The sequence below is a fragment of the Tachyglossus aculeatus genome, chromosome X1, assembly GCF_015852505.1.
Source record: "Tachyglossus aculeatus isolate mTacAcu1 chromosome X1, mTacAcu1.pri, whole genome shotgun sequence".
NCBI classification, from domain to species: Eukaryota; Metazoa; Chordata; class Mammalia; order Monotremata; family Tachyglossidae; genus Tachyglossus; species Tachyglossus aculeatus.
The window spans coordinates 10,343,277-10,368,930 of record NC_052101.1 but is presented as its reverse complement, the minus strand read 5'-3'; the positions used below and the strand labels follow the sequence as shown (position 1 = coordinate 10,368,930).

At 39.5% G+C, this 25,654-nt stretch overlaps 1 protein-coding gene across 1 annotated transcript in view; it reads left to right on the top strand.

Moving 5' to 3' along the window:
- The window catches only part of CSMD1 (CUB and Sushi multiple domains 1), a 1,252,749-nt gene that overhangs the window by 1,198,839 nt on the left and 28,256 nt on the right, over positions 1 to 25,654 (top strand). The window contains exons 58-64 of the mRNA XM_038771657.1: positions 250 to 432; positions 7,865 to 8,041; positions 12,190 to 12,369; positions 14,853 to 15,026; positions 15,711 to 15,884; positions 22,324 to 22,397; positions 25,093 to 25,204. Coding sequence (XP_038627585.1) covers positions 250 to 432; positions 7,865 to 8,041; positions 12,190 to 12,369; positions 14,853 to 15,026; positions 15,711 to 15,884; positions 22,324 to 22,397; positions 25,093 to 25,204 — 1,074 coding nt within the window. The remainder of the gene's footprint in view (positions 1 to 249; positions 433 to 7,864; positions 8,042 to 12,189; positions 12,370 to 14,852; positions 15,027 to 15,710; positions 15,885 to 22,323; positions 22,398 to 25,092; positions 25,205 to 25,654) is intronic.

The window sequence follows — 25,654 nt, the reverse complement described above, 5'->3', positions numbered from 1 at the left end:
CAGATGATCCATTTCCTATATTTAAACTGTCTCCTGAGGAACTTTCACTTCTTCCTTTATTTACCCCCTGACAAGATTAACAAAATTACTTCACTGTATGTAGCAGAAAAACGTTCTTCTGCAGTTTTAAACTCGTTTCCTGGGTCCGGAAAAATAGTCAAGTCAACAACCTCCGGATTATTCTTCTTATGCATGACATCTGTTAATAAATCGGTGAAGTCATCAGCTCCGTTTTTGTTTCTTAAACAGGAAATCATCCTGGGTTCTGTGGGGACCCGGGAATACCAGCACATGGGTCTAGGCTTGGAGATGAATTCAAAATAAAAAGTCTTCTCCGTTTCTCCTGTGAAATGGGGTATCAGTTGAGAGGCTCTCCTGAGAGAACATGTTTGCTGAATGGGTCTTGGTCTGGATCGCAACCAGTATGTGAAGGTAAGAGCTGCAATTTTCCCCCCGGAGTGCTTACGTACAGATCTTTCACTCAGTTGCTTCCATTTCCTATTTCATTTCATTTTAATGTCTGCCTCCCCACCAGGCTGTGAGCTCCTTGAGGGCAGGGATCAGTTTCCCACTAGACTATGAGCTCCTTGAGGGCAGGGATCAGTTCCACTTCGTCTGTTTTATCCTCTCAAGTGCTTACTGTAATGTTCTGTACATGGTAAACGTTGGAGAAGCAGCGTGAGAATCAGCGTGACTTAATGGATAGAGCACAGGCCTGGCAATCGAGAAGGATCTAGGTTCTAATCCTGGCTCTGCCACATGTCTGCTGTGTGACCTTGGGTAAGTCACGTCACTTCTCTGTGCCTCACTTACCTCAGCTGTAAAGTGGGGATTAAGATTGTGAGCCCTTGAGGGACGGAGACTTTGTCCAATCCGATTTGCTTGTATTTACCCCAAAGCTCAGAACTGCTCTTGGAACATAGCACTTTACAAAAAAACATTATTCATTCAATCGTATTTATTGAGCACTTGCTGTGTGCAGAGCACTGTACTAAGTGCTTGGAAAGTACAATATTATTATGTTCATTTATTATATACCATTGATTGATAAATTAAGCACTGAGGATTCAGAGTGTTTCAAAACTTTACCTGTAGTTACCCTGGCATTCGACCTAAGGTAACTGCTTCGTAAATGACATTTTAAAATTGTTTTCCATTTTGAAAACAATAAATACGTAATAAATGATGAAGGATTAGTCTTCTAATTGTAATTGTTTGGGGCCGTGCTGGAGAACATCTAGTGAAAAATATTACATTTTTCTGTAATGAATTAAAATTTTCAATATTGTAAAACATAATTGTGCTAATTTATACACTGATTTACATGCTTGAGTATATTATGCTTTATTTTGGGTCAGATATACCTAGGATTTTTTTTTTCTGACTTATGGAGAATTAGCTCAATTAAGGATGCCATCTATTCAGTGCAATGGCTGAGTATCTTTTGCCAGGTACTTTACGATAGGATTCTGATTTTTTGAAGTCAAACTTGCCAAAACGGAACAGTAAAATAATGGCGTATAAGAAAACAAGATGACATCAGCTAGAGTAAGTGAGAAAACAGAGATTATTCATTTTAAACAGCAACACTGATAAACATACATTTTTCTCACTGTTTTTAACTGTATAATCATTTAAATAGCTCCTTGCTGTTGAAATAGTGTAAAAGAGTTGGTAAATCATATCCTGTTTATTAGAACTCTTGAGGTTGTAGAATACCGATTGGAATTTGTTGTTATAGTTATAGAGGGTGGGAAATAACTAATAGAAAACACACTCTTTGCCCCCACCCTGAAATGTAAGTACTTTTTTATATTGATTTAAGCCTTCAGAGCAGGAAGTGTAAGGAAATTTTGGCAAATAAGCAGGGCCAAATGCCAAGAAAGACTCCACATGTTTTACAAATGGGGACAATTGGGTTTGAGGACAGACCTTTCAATAGTAGGAAATTCTTAATCAGCTTTCTTCCACAAATGTGAAATTGGGAAGAAACGCGGGACTCTGAACAAGAGTAATGGGTTCTCATAAAATCTCAGCTTCTAGGACCCGATTCAGACGAAGCGTAAATGCCTTCATTCATTTGAACGGAATTTTAATTGGGTGTCATTCCAAAGTCAACTGAATGCAGGGAAGTTTAGCTGAGGGCAGAGATCTGGAAACAGTGCCGTAAAACTGTGAGAAGTTTAGTCCTGAGTCTTAGGAACGTAATGACTATAAATGGACTCTAGGCTTGCACGTACTTTCCAAAAAGATATTTGGCCCATGAAATTTACATCAGTGCCATGAGATGTGACACTTCTAGCTATTCAATGTTCCTTCCTATTCGCAGTGTTCTTTCTCCTGAGGCTGAAAAGACAAGCATCTGCTTGCAACACTAGCACTTCAATAAAAATAACCCTGAACAGCTAATAAAAAGAAATGGGGAAAGTGGCAAAGGGTATTGCATTTTTATTAAACCCTCTGTCTGACTTCTGTAAGGTTTTGGCCCTTGTGGTAGTGATACTTTCATTGCTTTCCCCATCCCCACTACGCCCCCTTCCCCTCCCCACAGCACCTGTGTGTGTGTATATATATATATATATATATATATATATATATATATAATGGCATTTATTAAGCACTTACTATGTGCAAAGCACTGTTATAAGTGCTGAGGAAGTTACAAGGTGATCAGGTTGTCCCACCGGGGGTTCACAGTCTTAATCCCCATTTTACAGATGAGGTAACTGAGGCCCAGAAACATTAAGTGACTTGCCCAAGGTCACACAGCTGACAATTGGTGGAGCTGGAATTTGAACCCATGACCTCTCTCCAAAGCCCATGCTCTTTCCACTGAGCGAACCCATGACCTCTCTCCAAAGCCCATGCTCTTTCCACTGAGGCATGCTGCTCCTCATATATATATATATATTTGTACAGATTTATTACTCTATTTTACTTGTACATATTTACTATTTATTTTGTTAATGATGTGCATGTAGCTTTAATTCTATTTGTTCTGACGATTTTGACACCTGTCTACATGTTTTGTTTTGTTGTCTGTCTCCCCCTTCTAGACTGTAAGCCCATTGTTGGGTAGGGACCGTCTCTCTATGTTGCCGACTTGTACTTCCCAAGCGCTTAGTACAGTGCTCTGCACACAGTAAGGGCTCAATAAATACGATTGAATGAATGAATGAATTGCTGAAATATCAAAAGGCAGAATCAATTAGCACTATATTCTTGTTTTAGCTTATTTCAAGTATCAGAAGAAAGCAATCTCTAATTTATGGTGAGGCTGCAGGAGATAAGATGTTCTGGAGAAAATATAACCATAGAGTCACTATGAATCAGAAATGACTCAACGACATTTGATAATAATGATATACATGTATGCGTGCTCTCTACAATTACAGTTTTACGTTTGGAAATTTTATGATTCTGCGCTTCAATGTCTATCTGTCACTCTCCTAAGTGATTTTTCCAGTGTGCAGCACAGAAAAAGCACTCAGCAACTATTGACTGATGGATTGAGTAAATCAGTATTGGCATATAGCATTATAAGCTTGGTTAGGTAAAAATGATATATCAGAAGTGATAAAGAAACATATAATATATAATCTGAATCCTCCCCTTTGGTTGAAGGGATATAACTGCATCTTCTTGCAAGCTGTGTTTTCCTTTCACCTCCTTCCCTACCCTCATGAAGAACAGAGATTACTTAGTTCTGCACCTGCCCAGCCAAAGCGGTGAATAAATTCATTCATTCAATCTTATTTATTGAGCACTTACTGTGTGCAAAGCACTGTACTAAGCACTTGGGAGAGTATGCTACAACAACAGATACATTCCTTGCCCACAAAGAGCTCACAGTCCAGAGGGGGAGGCAGACATGAATAGAAATAATAATAATAATAATAATGGCATTTATTAAGCACTTACTATGTGCAAAACACTGTTCTAAGTGCTGGGGAGGTTACAAGGTGATCAGGTTGTCCCACTGGGGGCTCACATTTAATCCCCATTTTCCAGATGAGGTAACTGAGGCCCAGTGAAGTGACTTGCCCAAAGTCACACAGCAGACAAGTGGCAGAGTCGGGATTTGAACCCATTACCTCTGACTCCATAGCCCGGGCTCTTTCCACTGAGCCACGCTGCTTCTCATAATAAATAAATAAAAAGCAGGGGATCAGAAAAAAATGTAAAGGAAAGGTTTGAGGGGGGAAGATTTTGGTAAGGGCTTGGAAGAGCAATTCCGCTATTTCTGGATGGTGAGCCCATTGTTGGATAGGGACCGTCTCTATATTGTTCCGACTTGTACTTCCCAAGCGCTTAGTACAGTGCTCTGCACACAGAAAGCGCTCAATAAATATGACTGAAGGAATGATTGAATGATAATTAAAATCAGGTAGACAGAGGAGTCCCTCCATGGAGAATGAACACAAGGAGAGGTATAAACCGTCTACGACTGCTCTTAATGTTTGAAGGCACAACATTCCACCATTGCGAAGCTCTTCTTTCTTGACTCTGTTGTATTATACTTTCCCAAGTGCTCAGTACTGTGGTCTGCAAATAGTAAGTGCTAAATAAGAAGCAGCATGGACATGCGAGTCACTTCTCGGCTGTGTGACCTTGGGCCAGTCACTTCCAGCCCTTAGAACAGTGCTTTGCACCTAGTAAGTGCTTAATAAATGTCATCATTATTATTAACTTCTCTGTACCTCAGTTCCTTTATTTATAAAATGGGGATTAAGACTGTGAGGAGCCCCATGTGGTAGGTGGAATATCTCCAATCTGATTAGCCTGTATCTATACCAGAATTTAATAATCATAATCATAATTGTATTTGTTAAGAGCTTACTATGTGCAAAGCACTGTTCTAAGCACTGGGAGGATACAGGGTGATCAGGTTGTCCCACGTGGGGCTCACAATCTTAATCCCCATTTTACAGATGAGGTAATTGAGTCACAGAGAAGTTAAGTGACTAGCCCTAAATCACACAGCTGATAAGTGGCAGTGCCTGGCAAATAATAAGCACTTCACAAGTATAAAAAAATAAACACCACTGATTGATTTAGCACATTTCCGTGATAGTGATATGTCAGCTGAGTGACCTCTGGCAAGTCATCTAACTTCTCTGGGCCGAAGTTCACTCATCTGTATAATGGGGATTAAGACTGTGAGCCCCATGTGAGATGACCTGATCACTTTGTATCCCCCCAACACTTAGAACAGTAATTTGCACATAGTAAGCGCTTAACAAATGCCATCATTATTATTATTACAGTACCTGGAACAAAGTAAGCATTAGCACATACCATTATTATTCTTGTCAATGAATGCAAAGCTTTGGGTGAGCACTAGTGTGTTTTTTTCAGGTGCACAGAAATTAAAATGAATTTTAATTCACAACAATGATAATAATAATAATAATAATGGCATTTGTTAAGCGCTTACTATGTGCAAAGCACTGTTCTAAGCTCTGGGGAGGATACCAGGTGATTAAATTGTCCCATGTGGGGCTCACAGTCTTCATCCCCAATTTACGGATGAAGTAACTGAGGCATTGGTATCTACGTAACAATTGATCATGTGATTGATTATGTATATGATATTGTTAATACCATTAACTACACTTTGACATCACTGAGATTGTACTTGGTTTGGTCTCTTTTATTTAATCTTGCGTACATTATTTCCTGTGGGAACTATATTTTGCTTAGTGCTGATTCTCTTAGCACCGCGTTTTCATGGAACTAATTAAGGTTGCTAGCCAAGACTTGTGGTACTAAGAGACAGCAATGGAGACCCAGAACAGGTAGTTGGAGTGGCGTGAAGAGGATCTGGAGAACGCACTATTCCTTCAACCTGATTTAGAAAGAGAATAGAAGAGAAGAAGAAACCAGCTGACACTGAATAAAGTATTAAAGGTGATTCCAAATGTGAAACCCAGGTTCATTAAGCATTCCGTATCTTTTGCCCTGGAAGTCAAATCCAGAACTCAAGCTCCATGGATGTCACTGGTAAAATGAAAGCAATCTCTAGACTAAATTGCACCCTGAAGCAAATACACTGACTTTGGACTCGTGAAATGTGTTTTCCCTACCTCTGAGGCTTAAACAAACAGATGGTTCCACAGTAAAGATGAAACTTCTCAGCGTACCATACCGCTTATCTCAGGGAAGAAGAGCCTACTCTGCTCCCATTGTCGCAAAGCCCTATGTGGGATAGGGATTGTGTGTGAATTGGTTATCTTCTATCTACCTCAGTGTTTAGCGTACAGTGAACTATAAATGAATGTCTTCATTATGAATTAGAGAAGCACCCTGACCTAGCAGAAGAAGCACAGGCCTGGGAGAGAGAGGACCCGAGTTCTAATCTCTCCTCCACCACTTATCTAATGTGTGACCTTGAACAAGTCACTTAAATTTCTGTGACTCAGTTCCCTCATCTGCAAAATGGGGATTCAATACCTGTGCTGCCTCCTACTTAGAATGTGAGACCCGTGCAGGAACTGGTTATCATATATCTTCCCTAGCGCTTCGTAGAGTGCTTGGCGGTTAGTAAGTGCTTAACAAATACCACAATTATAATAATGCAAAATCACACTGCAGTGCGTTAGTGTGGGGTTATAACTGAACTGCAACTAAAACTGCTTATGTACTAAAATCAATGCTACCGATATAGTTTTTGGTTGTACTAGGAATAAAAAAACTTGATTTTCAGCTGTTTGTTTTTTTGTATTGTTATATAATGTATTTATTTATATTAATGTCTGCCTCACCCTCTAGATTGTAAGTTTGTTGTAGGCAGGGAAAGTGTCTCTTGTTGTATTGTACTCTTCCAAGGGTTTTGAACTCTTCACCCAAGGGCTTAGTTCAATGCTCTGCACACAGTAAGCACTCAATATCAAACAAAACAAAATACTGGCCACAAATTTTAAAGCAACGTTTTTCTTTCCCCTCTTCTGTGTTTATGCTTAACGCAAGTTTTAATATGCCAACTCTATTAAAGCATAGATCTGGGAGCCGGAAAATCATGGGTTATAAACCCAGGTTCTCCACTAATCTGCTGTGTGACCTTGGGCAAGTCTCTTCGCCTCTCTGTGCCTCAGTTAACCCAGCTGTAAAATGGGGATTGAGATTGTGAGCCCCACATGGACTGTGTTCAACCTGATTTGCTTGTACTTGCCCCAGTGCTTACAGCAAGCAATTAACAAATACCACAGTTATTATTATTATTATTACAGAGCACTGCAATTAATCAGTCACCTTTATTGAATGCTACGTGCAGAGTACTGTACTGAGTGTTCTATATGTTGCCAATTTGTGCTTCCCAAGCACTTAGTACAGTGCTCTGCACATAGTAAGCACTCAATAAATACGATTGATTGATTGATTGAGTGTTTGTGAGAGTACAGTATAAGTGAGTTGGTAGACAAGTTGCCTGCCCACAACGAATTTACCGTTTAGTAAGTGTGCAATAAATATCTTTGATTGATATTCTGTTCTGTTATTTTTAAATTTTTAAACTTTTTAAATTTGCCAACTGGTGGCTGGCCGCAGGCCTTCTGTCATTGATAACCGAGTTGATCTAGCAGTTCTGACCCTACTGGTCAGACAGTACTTCCCTTTTGGTCTCTCTAGTGTCCCACAATAACACAATTGATATATCTGTTCTTAAAACGTTAGGCCATTCTAGTCATTCAATCGTATTTATTGAACGCTTACTGTGTGCAGAGCACTGTACTAAGTGCTTGAGAAGTACAAGTTGGCAACATATAGAGACGGTCCCGATGCAACGACGGGCTCACAGTCTACTTCTCTCGCTTGTCACGGGTGATGGGGACCACTGAATATTTTTTTCTGGTTGTTTCCTCCCCAGCGGTGTCTTGTGGCAACCCCGGAAGTCCAGCCAATGGCCTGATCATCAGCAGTGATGGGATACTGTTTTCCAGCTCGGTCATCTACGCTTGTTGGGAAGGTTATAAAACATCTGGGTTGACGACTCGTCATTGTACTGCCAATGGCACTTGGACAGGCAATGCACCAGACTGCACAGGTCAGAACCTTTCATCCTACTTCCCAAGCGTTTAGTACAGTGCTCTGCACACAGTAAGCGCTCAATAGATACGACTGAATGAACGAATGATTCCTGAATACTATAATAAAAATCTCATTGGCACGGAAACTTACTGATGTTTTTCAAAATATTCCCATCATCTCCCACCTCCAGAGTGAAGACTATGTTTGTGTAAAAGATGATGATACAAAGGAATTTTCTTCATTAGATTTTTAGATCTTGCTGTTTTTACTGAAATGTGCCCATATCATTCGGTATGCAGCGTGGCTCAGTGGAAAGAGCCCGGGCTTTGGAGTCAGAGTTCATGGGTTCAAATCCTGGCTCCGCCAATTGTCAGCTGTGTGACTTTGGGCAAGTCCCTTAACTTCTCTGTGCCTCAGTTACCTCATCTGTAAAATGGGGATTAAGACTGTGAGCCCCCTGTGGGACAACCTGATCACCTTGTAACCTCCCCAGTGCTTAGAACAGTGCTTTGCACATAGTAAGTGCTTAATAAATGCCATCATTATTATTATTATTATTATGCAGAGAGCTATAAACTCCAAATAAAGCAGTTATCATTACACAAAGAAAATAAACTAATTCATTTATATTCTCCCCTAAACTCAGATAGAGAGGAATAACCAATTATTTCATTTATTTTCAGCACCTGAGGCCAACTTTTTAAATTTGCCAACTGCTGGCTGGCCGCAGGCCTTCTGTCATTGATAACCAAGTTGATCTAGCAGTTCTGACCCTACTAGTCAGACGGTACTTCCCTTTTGGTCTCTCTAGCGTCCCATAATAACACAATCAGTAATTTGAATACTGGAATGACATACAATGTGTACAATACAACAGAGTTGGTAGACACATTCTCTGCTTACCAAGAGCTTACAGTCTAGACAGGGAGATAGACATTAAAATCAAATACAAATATGTACATTAGGGCTGTGGGGCTGAGGGTGAGATGAATAGTAAATGCTTAAAGGGTACAAATCAAAGTGTATAGGCAATGCAGAAGGGAGAGGGATTAAGGAATTAGCTCTGCCTCAGATTTATTGAACCATGCACCATATTGAAGCAGCGTAGACTAGTGGTTAGAGCACTGGCCTGGATCTGGGTTCCAATCCTGGCCAATTGTCTGCTGTGTGACTTCGGACAAATTACTTAACTTCATGAGAATTAAGACTATGAACCCCCTGTATGACAGGGACTATTTCCAACCTGATTAACTCGTAGGTACCACAGTAATAATAATAATAATAATAATAATAATAATAACAATAATAATTATGACATTTGTTAAGTGCTTACTATGTTCTAAGCGCTGTGGGGGATACCAGGTGATCAGGTTGTCCCACGTGGGGCTCCCAGTCTTAATCCCCATTTTACAGATGAGGTAACTGAGGCAAAGAGAAGTGAAGTGACTTGCCCAAGGTCACACAGCAGACACGTGGCGGAGGCAGGATTCGAACCCATGACCTCTGACTCCCAAGCCTGGGCTCTTTCCACTGAGCCACACTGCTTCTCTATGGTACTTAGAGCAGTGCTGGACAACATAGAAAGAGCTTAACAAATACCATAATTATCATTGTTATTAAACACCTCTCACCTCTGGTGGTGTCTTGATGTGTTCTGTAAATGAATGGGCCCTGCTCATTTTCAAGCCCTAAAATTTCTGTATCTGTTCGTAAAAGACCTAACCGCCAAAATGCAGACAGTTTATGTCAGAGAGGAGTGAATCAACCCGCAGATGACTCAGAAGTCAAGGATTTGAAAGGGTTTGAAGTGGCATCTACTTAAAAGTTCCCAATGACAGCTTAATAGAGGGGTTTCACTGGTTAGACCAATAGGCTTTGCTACCACTCTGTGATATCTCCTTTTCTAGCCAATGTCTAAGTCAATGTTGGAAAGTTCCAGTTATATAATGCTGTGTTGCTTGTTTTTTTTCAACAATCACTCCTTCCCTCTTCTCCTCCTTATCTCCTCCCCATCCTATCTCAAATTTAGAAAACCTGGCTGCCTTTTTCTGCCCAAGCAAACTCTCAGCCATGGTCCTCCCCCCGTTACTTCCGCTGTCCTTAACTCTCACTGTCCACACCTCATCTCCACCTTTCGTGACTTGTAAAAAAAAAAAAATTCCACTGTCCTAAATTCTATCCCATGTCCCTTACACTCTGGGTTCAGACAACCAGAGAGAATGGTAAATGGCAGGGTGACTTGAGGAGGTATTCCCCAACATGAACATCATCCAGCTGAGTCTTTTCCAGATTCAGTTGTGCCCGGAAGAAATGTCTGGTTTTGCCAGCTGAAGTCTTTTGTTGATATCTGCTAGAATAGAGAAAATAAGTTCATTCATTCATGCTATCAACCATATCATTCAGTACGCGGAGAGCTATAAACTCCAAATAAAGCAGTTATCATTACACAAAGAAAATAAGCTAATTCATTTATTTTCTCCCCTAAACTGAGATAGAGAGGAATAACCAATCATTTCATTTATTTTCAGCACCTGAGGCCAACTTTTTAAATTTGCCAACTGGTGGCTGGCCGCAGACCTTCTGTCATTGATAACCAAGTTGATCTAGCAGTTCTCAGTGAGGGTTGATTGACTGAGCCATAACAATTAGAAATATATATGAATAAAATGCCTTATTCTCTTGATTTTCCTAGTAACACAATTTCATTTTCATAGAAAATATCTCTCCGAAATATATACGTAAATGTATAGAAATGGAAAATTTATAGTACCAGTTAAATTGTAGTCAAAGGTCATTGAAAATTGTATCTAGCTGTCCTAAGAGTGAGATTATACTATCAGCAGGAGCATCTTCCAAACTGAAAAGCAGGGGTGTGCGTTTCCTCTGCCACTTGTCTGCTGTGTGGCCCTAGGCAAACCACTATAATTCCCCATGCCTCAGTTCCCTCATCTGTAAAATGGGGATGAAAACTGTGAGCCCCATTTGGGATGGGGACTGTGTCCAACCTGATTTGCTTTTTTCAACCCTAGCGCTTAGCACAGTGCCTGGAACGTAGTAAGTGCTTAAAAATACCACAATTATTTTTATTATTATGTATGTGGCTGAAAGGACAGATGTATGATGATCAGTTCTGTCCATACTGTGAATTTATGAAGTTTTGGGGACTGCTTTCTTGGTTGAGTCATATGGTTCCAAACTACTGTTCCAGGGTGTCAGGCTAAAAGATCACCAACTTGATATTGACCTGACGAGATAGCAAATATCCAATACCGCCAACATGATACTAGTGACATCTTTGTTTAATAAAGTGATCAGACATCTGAAGTGTCAGAGGGTCATTAGGTAGACACTGCCAGGGCACAGATATTTCTATATGAATGAGTTGGTTCCATACTCTTTGGAACTTGAGGACGTTGACCACACATGATAGCTATTCCAGAGACAAAAAGTATTGCATATTATCCACCAGCTCCCAGGGATATAACATTTAGGCACTCAATAAATACTCTATGGAAAGGCTTTGGAGGCCTGAATTGTTGGGTTTGTCTCTCGAGTTTCAACTCACTGAAAACTGGCTTTTCATTAAAAATTGTGGCTACTTCTTGGCTTAATCAACTACATACAGTATTGATTGAGTAAATGTGGATTAGATCAACAAATTACAGTATTTATTGAGTGCCTAAATATTCTATCCCTGGGAGCTTTGAAACAGAAACAGAATGGAATCAGCTCATTCTGATATTTGTTTTTTTGGGATTTTATTTTCCATAAAAATATGAATTGATTTAACATTTACATCCTCACTTTGCAATGGTGAAGGAGAAAATACTGGTAATCCTTTTTAAGGTACTAACGGAACATCGAGGAAAATGTTGCTTTCTGCGGTTTTAACTAAACGAATACCGCTTGATTGTGCATGGACTCTGGTTTCAGTTTCTGTTGGTTTTTGTTGGTTATGAATGGTTGAAATTTACAAAAGATTCTTTTGTTTTCTTTTAATTAGTTATTAGCTGTGGAGATCCTGGGAAAATGTTGCTTTCTGCGGTTTTAACTAAACGAGTACCGCTTGATTGTGCACGGACTCTGGTTTCTGTTTCTGTTGGTTTTTGTTGGTTATGAATGGTTGAAATTTACAGAAAGATTCTTCTGTTTTCTTTTAATTAGTTATTAGCTGTGGAGATCCAGGAGCATTGGCAAATGGCCTTCAGTTTGGTCATGACTTTACCTTCAATAAGACTGTAAATTATCAGTGTAATCCAGGCTACGTGATGGAACCTGAGGTGGCAAGCACGATTCGCTGTACAAAAGATAGTACTTGGAACCAAAGTAAACCCATCTGCAAAGGTTTGTATTGCTTTTCTTTTTTAATTCTAGAAATATCATTCAGAATCACCTTTGAACCTATTATTCTTTACAGTGTATAATTCATGCAGTTCTTTTCATAAGAAATTGAAGATGAGCAAAATCAAAATGACATACGTGCTGATTTCAGAAGTTAAATTTATTCTTGAAATATTTAGAGTTGTGCATTCACATCTATCAGTAAACAAGAATTAGAATTGTCATATCCTGACCAACAGCAGTACTAATGATGAGATCCAATATCATTTTCAAAACCGGAAAAGACAAATGTTGACTCAAATGCCTTGCCGATATTTTAAAATGTTTCAGTGAGAATGCTATGCTCTGAGCTCTCTACTTTAGCTCTTAGCATTGGTGGTAGTTAATAGAAACCCCTAATGAATTTTCCCTAATTCTAACAAGCTAACAAGCCATGTTGATCATTTTTTTAACCACAGTGGAGTGTGCACAAGAGAGTCTTAATCAGTAGATAATTCATCTTAAACATCTGATACACTGCCACATTTTCCTATGCCCTTTCCTTCAATGCCTATCCTGGAAATGTATTTTTTCCTATATATCTGACAATTTTATTTATTAAAATTGTTAATAATTTTAGTAATAATGTTAGTAATAGTTGTGATATTTGTTAAGCACTTACTATGAAAAGAAGTAGTGTGGCCCAGTGGAACGAGCATGGGCTTTGGAGTCAGAGGTCATGGATTCAAATCCCGGCTCCACAAGTTGTCAGCTGTGTGACTTTGGGAAAGTCACTTCACTTCTCTGTGCTTCAGTTCCCTCATCTGTAAAATGGAGATTAAGACTGTGAGCCCCCCATGGGACAACCTGATCACCTTGTAACCTCCCCAGCGCTTAGAACAGTGCTTTGCACACAGTAAGCAATTAATAAATGTCATTATTATTATCATTATTATTATTATTATAACAGTGCTTTGCACATAGTAAGCACTTACTAAATGGCATTATTATTACTATTATTATTATTATTATTATTATTATTATAAGGCAATAATCCAATATGGACTAATTCTTCTGTGTTTCACTCTGAGAGAAATTATTTTGTTTTGCTTAAACAAACAAAAAAAAATTGATGTGTTTCCATTAGTTGCATTCCAGGAACACCACCCTAAATTTGAATAAAATGCCTTATTCTCTTGATTTTCCTAGTAACACAATTTCATTCATCAGTTTTGTTTAAATGATAATGATTACTTAATCATTTAATTTATCCTAAAGAAATGCATAATCTAGAGTGTTCTTAAAACAACTTCCAATGCCTGTTTACCTTTATTTTTAAAACCAGATTTCACTGTCTGTACAGTTCCTTGTGGAGAAGAAAATTTCGTCCACAGTATCTATCCCCGATTTAATATTAAATGCTTGGAAATGAAAATGGTAGTGTAATTTTCCACAACTATGGTCCAAAACATATAAAGATATCTTTTCGTGCTTACTTCCCAACCCACACATATACCTAAAAAGTAGCCATTTCATTTATTTATTTATTTTAAATGCTTTGGAGGCCTGAATTCTTGGGTTTGCCTCTCGATTTTCAACTCATTGAAAACTGGCTTTTCATTAAAATTGTGACTACTTCTTGGCTTAATCAACTACATACAGTATTGATTAACTGTGGATTATATCAACAAATCACAGTATTTATTGAGTGCCTAAATATTCTATCCCTGGGAGCTTTGTGGCCTAGCTAAAATAGCAGCAGTCTGGGAGTCAGATGAATTAGCTCCTCTCATCATTGAATGCTGTGTGACTTTGGACAAGTCACTTCACTTCTCTGTGCATCAGTTCTTCATCTGCAAAATGGAGAGTCGATACTTGATCTCCTTTCCGCTTAGACTGTGAGTCCCATGCAGGACAGGGATTGTGTCCAACCTATCTTTTATCCACCCCCAGTACTTAGTGCTTAGCAAATGTTATGCTATTATCATTATTATTTTATTATTATATTAATCCATAGGAAGCAAATGGCAAACATGAAATATAATAGGCACATTTCATGTGAAACAGGAGTTTACCATCTCATGGTTTGTTCATATTTTAAAAAATTTTGATAATCTGGCATATTCGATTGTTAAATTTCTCAACCTGTCTTTCAAAAGAGATGTAAGTTCCTGGGAGAGCTAGAAATTCTCATTTTCATTGAGGGTTTATTCCCTCGAAATCACCTAGTTTTCGACCTCCATTTACTATTTGTTAAGTGAAAATGAGAGCTACTTTCTCAGAGGTTCAAGGGATTGAGCAGAAGATAATAACGATTAAACTAATGAATTGTAATTCCAGTGGTTGCAATTCTTTTCTGTCAGTGTCTCAGTTATTAAAATCAGAAGCCAGTATAAGTTTCCACAGAATCATCAGAGGTACTTTTGATATCACATTGTGAAAGCTCTTCATTCTATTTCACGCTAAGTGAAAAAGAAAACGTGCAATATTTTTTGTCTCTGGAATAGCTATCATGTGTGGTCAACCTCCTCAAGTGCAATTTGGAAAAGTGGAAGGCTCCGACTACCAGTGGGGCTCCAGCATCAGTTATGGATGTGTCGAGGGCTACCAGCTTTCAAATCCGGCTATACTTTCTTGTGAAGGACAGGGTGTGTGGAGGGGCGATATTCCACAGTGCCTGCGTAAGTAACCGTAATATCCTCATTACTGCTGTATTTTCTGATGTGCTGTGAACATTTGGGAGAGTATAAAATGAGATCCTCTGTAGACTATCCACCTTATACTTTGTCTAGTAAATTATGCAACATGCAAAATTTAGTGTTGCAAATTATTTTTGGTAAGGCATAAATAACTCATCTGCGCTCTGCCTAAAACACTTCATCTTGTGAACTTACGGACTGCACCCATTCTCCCAAAGGATAGCTTCAAGTGAAAAGAGATGAGGACGAGTTTTGCTTTCCGGAATCAATGATTGATGACCTCATGATCACAGGCTAAAGCAATGCACTTTTGTTTCTTGGAAGTACTGTGGTGCTATAGATATGTAAAGAGAGTAATGGAGAATCTAAAATGAACCAAGGGACCTAAAGTGCTTTACTTCCCTTGACTCTCTAAGGAAAAAAATAAGGGTGTTCAATTTCTCTCTTGCTCCAATTCTGTGGAAATAAAAATGAATGAGTAAAACCCATTTACATTTTGTGCAATAAATCTATAAATAAGAGAGCACCCATGTAGGCACACTGTTGCCATCTGGGAATGAAATTTATTTAGGAACAAATTAAGGATGTGCAGATGAACTGATTTTTGTTGCGCCCTCATTAGCAATTTCTTTCTCCTTAACTACCTAATGTTGTTCCTTTCCATAGCTGTGTTTTGTGGAGATCCTGGCACTCCCGCGGAAGGGCAACTTAATGGGAAAAGCTTCACCTATAAATCTGAAGTCTTCTTTCAGTGCAAGCCTCCTTTTATATTAATAGGATCATCAAGAAGACGCTGCCAAGCAGATGGTACTTGGAGTGGAATACAACCTACATGCATTGGTAATCATTCTGATGTCTCCTGAATGAGATCTTTTACTGGCCAAGAAATTCCAGACACTAATACTGGATCATTTTAAAAGGGGGCCCTTAGAGGAAAGCTGTTGTACAGCTCTGAGATGATAACAAAACAGAATTTTAATGCAGTGGATCTATGAAAAATGGTAACATTAAAATGTTCTCCTGAGAGAACAGCAAGCCTGTATTCTGTTTTCATGACTTGGGACTCATCAATTTAGGATCCCACCTTATCCCTAGGCCCCTGAATAATATCCAGTGCTTTCCCAGTTTCGACAAATACACCACCAATCTTTTCAGCAATCCTAGAGAAAGAGAGAGAAAAAAAGTGTCTTGGATTAGGTTTCTTCCCAAAACCTTTTCTTCCTCTGAAACCATTCATGATAACCATTCATTTATTCATTCAGTCGTATTTACTGAGCATTTGCTGTGTGCAGAGCACTGTACTAACTGCTTGGAAAGTAGAGTTCAGCAACAGAGACAGTCCCTGCCACAATGGGCTCACAGTCGAGAAAGGGGGAGACAGACATCAAAACAAGTAAACAGGCCTCAATAGCATCAATGTAAATATATAGAATTATAAATATAGACACATCATTAATAGAAATAGATAGAATGATAAATATGTACATATATACACACAACTGTTGTGGGGAAGGAGGGTGGTAGAGTAGAGGGAGCGAACCACTTTCATACTCACCCAAATAGTGGGCTGGAAACAAGAAAATGAGATCAGTACCTCTTTCACTTAATTTTAGACTCATTCAGGCTAATTTTATATCGGTATGGCTAGTCCACAGGTTTGCCTTAAACATCTATGGAGCTAAACATCTTTTCTCTATGTACTCGCAATCAAAAGAGACCATCATTTTCAAAATCAACATCTTGCTAGAAATAATCACATACAGTCTTGAGTTTTCCTAAGAGATTCAAGTGTTTGGTAGCACTTGAGTATAATTATTTCTCTTGTGATAGTAACACCATCTCTCTGCCTTTCTTCTTTCTCCCCTATAAATTGGTTGCTCTTGCTAACACGCTGTTTTCAAAGACTGGTCTATTTCAATTTTCCCATTAACAGCTTGATGGTATAAGCAACTCTGTAGTTGAAATGTTCTGCGATAGCTCGAGTGGCATGTAGCACGTGCTGAGTTTCCATCTGTTTGAGTTTTCTTTATGAATAAATCAGCTGCATCACATAATCTTGTGACAGTGGAAGGAGATTGTCTAGTATTAAAATTAGGAACTGGGCCCAAATGAAATGCCATCCCGTACTATTACATTAGAGGTTTACAATGACAGATTACATACAAAAAAAAAAAAAAACCAAAATAGTGGAGCCTGACAACTAATATGGATGAATGAAGATGAAGGTTGATAAATGGGAGCCTGAGAATCTTATTTTTCAATCTCAGTCAAATATCTCAGCTATCTAGTAGAAGCAGACAGTTACAGTTCTCTTTTACTCCAGGTTAATTCCCCAAGGCATGAAGGTCCTGGCTAATCCCAAATTGATTATTTTTTGCATTAGCTCTCTTTGCTCTTGCTGGTAGCTCCTTCCGAAACCTGTAATTTAATGGCTCTTGCCTCGGTGGGGAAAAAAATGTTGTACCCCTCGCCCCTTGGTGCCGTACATGGAGGTAGCCAGGTAAAAAGGTTGGTATTTATGCATTTTTCTATTGGAAAGCTTTAAATGCTTATTAATAAAATTACTCACTCTTTCAGTCATATTTATCAAATGCTTACTTTGTGCAGAGCACTGTACTAAGCGCTTGGAAAGTACAATTCAGTAACAACGAGAAACAATCCGTGCCCACAATGGGCTCACAGTCTAGAAATTAGCAGTTTCTAACCTGTATTTAAAGATGTGGTTGATGCAAAACAGTCATTTTTAGAAAAAGTGGGTTATTTTCAGTCCTTGATCACCTCTATATTGCGTCCCAATGATGTTGTAAGCAGTCAGTCAATCATATTCATTGAGCACTTACTGTGTGCAGAGCACTGTACTAAGCGCTTGGGAGAGGACAATGAAACACTGTAACAGACATATTCCCTGCCCACAATGAGCTTACGGTACTGCCTGCTGTGTGACTTTGGACAAGTAATTAACTTCTACGTGGCTCAGGTTTTTCATATGTGAAATGAGAATTTAGTGTCTCTTCTTTCCTCCCCCTTAGACCTTTAGCTCCATGTGGAACAGTGACAGTGCCCTATATAATAATAATAATAATAATAATAATAATAATAACATTTATTAAGCGCTTACTGTGTACAAAGCACTGTTCTAAGCACTAGCGAGGTTACAAGGTGATTAGGTTGTCCCATGGGGGGCTCACAGTCTTCATCCCCATTTTACAGATGAGGTAACTGAGGCAAAGAGAAGTTAAGTGACTTGCCCAAGGTCACACAGCTGACAATTGGCGGAGCTGGGATTTGAACCCATGACCTCTGACTCCAAAGCCCGGGCTCTTTCCACTGAGCCACGCTGCTTCTCACCAAGCAGCGTCAGAAGTTATAGGTTCTTGTCCCGGCTCCGCCACTTGTCAGCTGTGTAACTTTGGATAAGTCACTTCACTTCTCTCTTATTCTGCCCCTCAGTGAACCCTGAATAAATATTATTGATTGATTGTTTGCTATAGTTAGATAAAGCAAGAATAGGACAGCTTGGCAGAAATCTAAATGCATGCGCTGATGGGCAAAAACCAAGCCAAATTTAACTTTTATTTGTAGAAAATGGAAAATTAATGAAAACAAAGGTTGCGTCTAATCAACCAATTAATCAGTGCTATTTATTGAGCACTTACTCTGTGCAGAGCACTGTACTAAGCACTTGGGTGAGTACAACCTGATCACCTTGTATCCCTCCCAGCGCTTAGAACAGTGCTTCACTCATAGTAAGTGCCTAACAAATGCCATCATTAATTAATTACAATGCAACAGAATGAGCGGGCACATTCCCTGACCATAATGAGCTTAGAGTCTAGAGGATTTGATATACCAATCAGATAAAGAAAAAAAAATCCTGCATTTGTATTGTTCATTGCTATTTTTGGTCTGTTTAAACATATTTTCAGTGAAAAATACATTTTCTCCATGTGTAATGGTGTCCTTTATTTAGTTGCTAGGTCCAAAGCCTATCTAGAGCTTCTATCCAGAGTAGCAGCATGGATAGAGCACGGGCTTGAGAGTCAGAGGGTCGTGAGTTCTAATCCCACCCTATCCATGTTTCTGTTGTGTGACATTGGGCACGTCACTTCACTTCTCTGTGCCTCAGTTACCTTTTCCATAAAATGGGGATTTAGACTGTGAGCCGCACATGGGACAGGAACTGTGTCCAACCCGATTTGCTTCTATTCACCCCAGTGCTTAGTATAGTGCCTGGCACATAGTAAGCGCTTAACAGATACCATCATTACTATTATTATTATTATCATCCAAGAGAGTTCCTGCTAAATTGTTCTCAATTTTAAAATCAACCATGTTTTGTTCCTTGGGGTCCTTTAGGGACAAACTGCACACATTCATAAATTATTATTTTTATTATTGAGTGCCATCTAGTCAATTCCAATTCCTAGCGACTCCATGGATGTACTTTCTCTGGAACGTCCTGTCTTCTGCCATAATCCACAACCTTCCTAATGGTTCTTCCGTTATCATTGTTAGGGTCTCTATCCATCTAGCTGCTGGCCTGCCTCTTCCACGTTTTCCCTGGACTTTTCCTAACATTAGTGTCTTCTGCAGAGACTCAGTCCTCCTGATGATATGTCCAAAATATGGTAATCTAAGTCGAGTCATTTGGCCTTCCAAAGACCACTGTGGTTTAATTTGCTCCCAAATCCATTTGTTTGTTTTCCAGGCAGTCCATGGTATTTGCAAAAAGCCTTCTCCAACACCACATTTCAAAAGAATCGATATTCTTTCTGTCCTGTTTTTTCACTCCCCTGCGTTCAGAGCCATAAATTGTCACTGGAAATACCATAGTGTTTACAGTTTGTATTTTTGTGGCAGTTGTTTCATCAGCACACTTCATGACTCTTTCCAGGCTCTTCATAGCAAGTCTTCCTAACATTAATGTTCGGCATATTTCTTGGCTACTAGTTCCTTTATTGTTGATTATCGATCCCAGGAGAGAAAAATTGTCAACTATTTCAATCTTCTCTCCATCCACTACAAATGTATTAAAAGTTCCGGTTGTCATGATCTTTGTTTTCTTGACCATCAAATATAGGCCCATCTTTTTGCTCTGTTCCTTAACTTTCAATAATAAGCCCTTCAAATCTTCTTCACTTTCTGCTAGTAGGATTATATCATCAGTATAACGAAGGTTATTTATATTCCTTCCTCCAATCTTTAGTCCCTCTTTGTTCATAAATTACATTACATAAATAACATTCCAGAAGAATATATTTCTTGAAGCATGGCAAGGATAATTCATTTCTACCATATATGTCTTGGGGGAAGAAAACAAGACTTCTTTTATTTGTTTTATTGTTTCTCGATGCTTAAGAATCAGGAAGAGGGAAGGCCACTTTCTCAAAATGCTGTTTCCGTGGTTTCCACAGTGCGGTCAAATAAGTGGAGCACACAGTGCAGAAGTCAATTCTTTAACATAAAGTCATTTTTCTGCAGTGAGTAATTCTTCTTTGCCAGTTTTCTGGCCGGAGATTCTCTCTCCAAATGTATTTCTTTCCAGTGGGAATATAGATAAAGAACACAGTTTTTTTTTAAATTGGGAGAAATTAAATGGAAATCTAATTTCACTTCTCTTCTTGACCCCTTCCACTTGGGGTTCCACCCCCTTTCCTGCACAGGAACTGCCCTCTCAAAGGTCACCAATGACCTCCTACTTGCCAAATCTTATGGCTTCTATTCCATCTTAATTTTCCTCGCCCTTTCAGCTACCTTCTATACTGTGGACTACCCCCTTCTCCTGGCAACATTATCTCCCCTTGGCTTCAGTGACACTGTCCTCTCTGGTTCTCCTCCTGTCTCTCTGACAGGTTATTCCCAGTCTCTTCCACCACCTCCTGCCCTCTAACTGTGGGAGTCCTTTAAAATTCAGTTCTGGGTCCCTTTCTATTGTACTATTTCCATGGAGAACTCATTCCCTCCCATGGCTTCCACTAGCATCTCTAGGAGGATGATTCCCAAATCTATATCTCCAGCCTTAACCTCCCTGCTCTTCTACAATCTCACGTTGTTCCTTCCTTCAGGACATCTCTATTTGGAGGTTCCGCCAACTCCTCAAAACGAACCTGTCTGTACCAAAACTCATCTTCCAAATTAAACCCTCTCCTCCCAGTGATGTTCCTGTCACTGTAGACAGCACCACCCTTGTCCCTGTCTCACAAGTCTGTAATCTTGGCATTATCTTCCACTCCTTACCATTCAATCCATACATTCAATCTGTTGTCAGATCCTATCTGTACTACCTTCACAGCATTTCCTGAATCCAATCACGCTGATCTCATGCATTTATATTCTGTCTTGACTATTGAGTCAGCCTCCTCAATGACCTTTCTGCCTCCTGTCTCTCTCCTCTCAAGTCCATTCTTCACTCTGCTGCCTTGATCATTTTTCTGAAAAAAAAATATACTCAATACGTATCTCTCCACTCCCCACATCAAACAGCAACTCCTTACCTTCGGCTTCAAGGCATTCAGTCAGCTCTCTCCCTCCTATCTAACCTCACTGATCTGTGATTACAATGCAAACCAGACAATTCACTGCTCTGTCTCCCTTTCTAGACTGGATGCTTACTGTGGGCAGGGAGTGTGCCTATCATATTTTATATTGTACTCTCCCAAATGTTTAATACAGTGCTCTGCCCACAGTAAGCACACAATAAATGTGACTGATTGATTGATAATCCCAAACTACTCTCTGCACCTCAATCTCTTCTAATCTATAGTTAAACCCTAGCTCACTTCCTCCCTTTTTCTTTGAACTTCCTCCTCCTTCATGTCTGAGAGGCTATCATTTTCCCAAAGCCCTTCTAAAATCACATCTCCTTCAAGAGGCCTTTCCTAAATCCTTATTTCCCCTCCTGCCTTCCCATCCGCATCACCTGTATGCATTCAGATCTACACCCCTTAAACATTAGATATTCACCCCATTCTCAGTACATATCTTTGTATTCTTGTCATTTCCCCTATCTGGGGTTCATTTTAATATCAGTCTCGTCCTCTGGACTCCTTGTGATCAGGGGTAATGTCTACCAAAGCTCTACTATATTATAGTTCCCCAAGTGCTTAGTGCAATGCTTTGCACACAGTAAGAATTCATGAAAAATCAATGATTATTTCAAGAAAAATGCTGTTAATGAGAGTAGTCTCACAGATGATTCAAATTTGCAAAAAGTTTACAGAAAGTCATACTGTGTAAATGATAATTCATAGGCTGCTCTTTTTAAAATGCTTCATTTCAGATCCAGCTCATAACACTTGCACAGATCCTGGAACCCCACATTTTGGAATACAGAACAGCTCCAGAGGTTATGAGGCAAGTACAATTTGACTCCATAACTTACTTATAAGAATAATGCTGTCAACAGCTTTAATTCTATAGGTTTGTGCAATCTTTTTTTTTCACTTCACACAATCTAGGGAAATCAAACATTACTCTACCTCCAAATCGCAGTTAAAAAAGCATGTGAAAAGTAACCATGTCTTGGGAAAATTTCAGGACAGGGCTGGTTGACTTGACTTGCTCTGCTACTGACCTACTATGTGCCTTTGGGCAAAATTCTTATCCTTTCTAAGTTTTCTGACTTTAAAAATTCCCTTTTTATTGTTAGAAGTGTGCTGTTCAGCTTACATGAGAAACCATGTGGAAGTGCTTAAAGTTGTTAGGAAGAAAAGCACTTTAGAAATTCAAATTATCAATGTTCAATATATGTGTATTCTTCATGAACACTACTTACAGATACCAAATATTTTGTCCATATCCTTCCTGGAAAAGTCGGGCTTCAGGAGATTCTGCTCTCTCCTATAGATGATTAGTTGACTTATCTGACAGGCAGGCAAATTTTGCTTCTGTAGGAGCCTCATAATTTATGTATTGAACCCCTTTCTTTTAAGCTTTGTGACGCTAACCCTGCTGCCCTCTGGATTTTCAGGTGTTTCTCCTTTACACTCTAACCTTCCTTCTCATATTTCCCTCCATTCCAAATCCCATCCTGTACCTTCAATTTCCTCTTCCAAAGCTTCAATAAAAAATGCCCCATTCATTCATTCAGTCGTATTTATTGAGTGCTTAATGTGTGCATAGCACTGTACTAAGCACCCCATTGCCATCCCAGCCTCCCTAAAGCTGCAAACTCAGGGAAAAAAGTTGTATTAGGGGGAGAGCAGTTGGCATGGAAGAGCCTCACACCATCTCTGAGCCTCCCCACATCCAGCCAACTCTTCTTCCATGGTCGCACATCTGTTCTGCCTCCATATGACCCCAGTTTCAGCTTCTAAATTTTAGAGGCAGTTGCTAAGCACAAGGTTGTACCAAGATAGCGGAAATGGTTCTGCATCGGAGACACACGCAAATACAAACAAAACAGACTAAGAGTTGCAAAGATAGATTTTTAATACAGAGGGGATGTATGGGATTCAGGACAACAAGGTGCAAGAGAAGGCTCAGCAGGAAACTTCTCAGGAATAAGATGGGTGGAACCAGAAGGGATGGAGCAGTGATACTTCTCTGGAAAATGTGCTTAGATGAAGATTCAGACTTCAGTCACTTCAAGAAATGATTCAGCCTCACTGATTGTGGAACTCCTTAGCCTTGTGCTATGACATTAAGATAGTCTGCTTCATTTTCATGCTTTTCACTTTAGCTGGTAGCCTCCTCTCAAAGTGGATAGGGAAACAGAGGATGGGAAGGGTTATCAGGATTACTTTGTAAAACATAATACAAACAAAAGACCTCCAATCCTGTGGACCTAGATTGTAATTCCTCTTATAGAGAGGTTCAGAGCAAGTGCAAGACTTAGTCCTTTTAATTACATATTAAAGTTAATGAGGAATAAAATGCCCAGATATGTGGAAGAACACTCACTAAATGCTTGTTCACTGAATCTTCATATTGGAAAATTGAAAAATGATTCATTCATTCATTCAATCATATTTATTGAGTGCTTACTGTGTGCAGAGCACTGTACTTAGCACTTGGAAAATACAGTTCGGCAACAGATAGAGACAATCCCTACCCAACAATGAGTTCATAGTCTAGAAGGGGGACAGACAACAAAACAAAAGAAGTAGAAAAGCATCAACAGTATCAAAATAGATAAATAGAATTATAGATATATACACATCATTAATTAAATAAATAGAATAATAAATATGTACAAATATACACAAGTGCTGTGGGCTGGGGAAGGGAGTAGGGCAGAGGGAGGGAGTTGGAGCAATGGGGAGGGGAGAAGGAGCAGAGGAAAAGGGGGGGCTCAGTCTGGGAAGGCCTCCTGGAGGAGGTGAGCTCTCAGTAGGGTATGAAGGGGGAAGAGAGCTCGTTTGGCAGATGTGTGGCAGGAGGGCATTTCACGCAAGAGGTAGGACATGGGCCAGGGGTCGACAGTGGGACAGATGAGAATGAAGCCCAGTGAGGAGGTTAGCAGTGGCAAGGGAGTGGAGTGTATGGGCTTGGCTGGAGAAGGAGAGAAGGGAGGTGAGGTAGGAGGGGACAAGGTGATGGAGGGCTTTGAAGCCAATGGTGAGGGTTTTATGCTTCATGCAAAGGTTGATAGGCAACCACTGGTGATTTTTGAGGAGGGGGGTGACATGCCCAGAGCATTTCTTTAGAAAGATAATCCGGGCAGCAAAGTGAAGTATAGACAGAAATGGGGAGGGGCAGGAGGATGGGAGATCAGAGAAGAGGCTGATGCAGTAATCCAGTCAGGATAGGATGAGAGATTGTACCAAAAAGGTAGCGGTTTGGATGGAGAGGAATGGGTGGATCTTGGCGGTCTTGCTTTTTGTATGTGTGGAAATAAATGGGAAAGAAAATATGTAAGTATTTTGGCCCACCCACCATTACACATACCCGGTTCATTACCTAAAACCCATTCAACGTGGGCATAGCCAGTGGCTTAGAGCCAAAACTTCCAATAATGAACTAGTTATCTATTAGTCTAATAATATCTTTTTTCCAAATTTTATTTTGTTTTGGTTTTTCCTCTGAAACTTTTCTTTCCCCCCCACAGGTTGGAAGCACTGTGTTTTTCAGATGCAGAAAGGGTTACCATATTCAGGGCTCTACAACTCGTACATGCCTTGCTAATTTAACTTGGAGTGGCATACAGTCCGAATGCATCCGTAAGTTTGGTTACTGTTTTTCCAATTTCACTCTGAATTTATTGCTTAAGTGTGACAAATTTCAGTTCTTGAAAAGACAAGGTGACTATAATTTTTCTCCAAAGGGAAAGCAGCTATCACAGCCATTCTTATAGTGCATTGCAAACTGAAAATTTCAAATGGTAAATCAAATCCACCCCTAAAGATTACGAGACAAAGAGATCTATTTTGCCATGAGATGTACTGCAGTTAAAATGAGGGTAGATGACAAAAATGATGCCAGTCAGTCAGGAAATTTGCAAAGACCATTAAATTATAAGAATTGGCTTGTTAAGTCAAACCACTGGTCCCACTGTTAGATGAGTATATGACTATCTGAATCATGTCTGTGATAGCTTTATGAAGAATAAAAATGAATCTTGCTCTCAATCAAGCAATCCATGGTATTTATTTTGTGCAGACCAGCATACT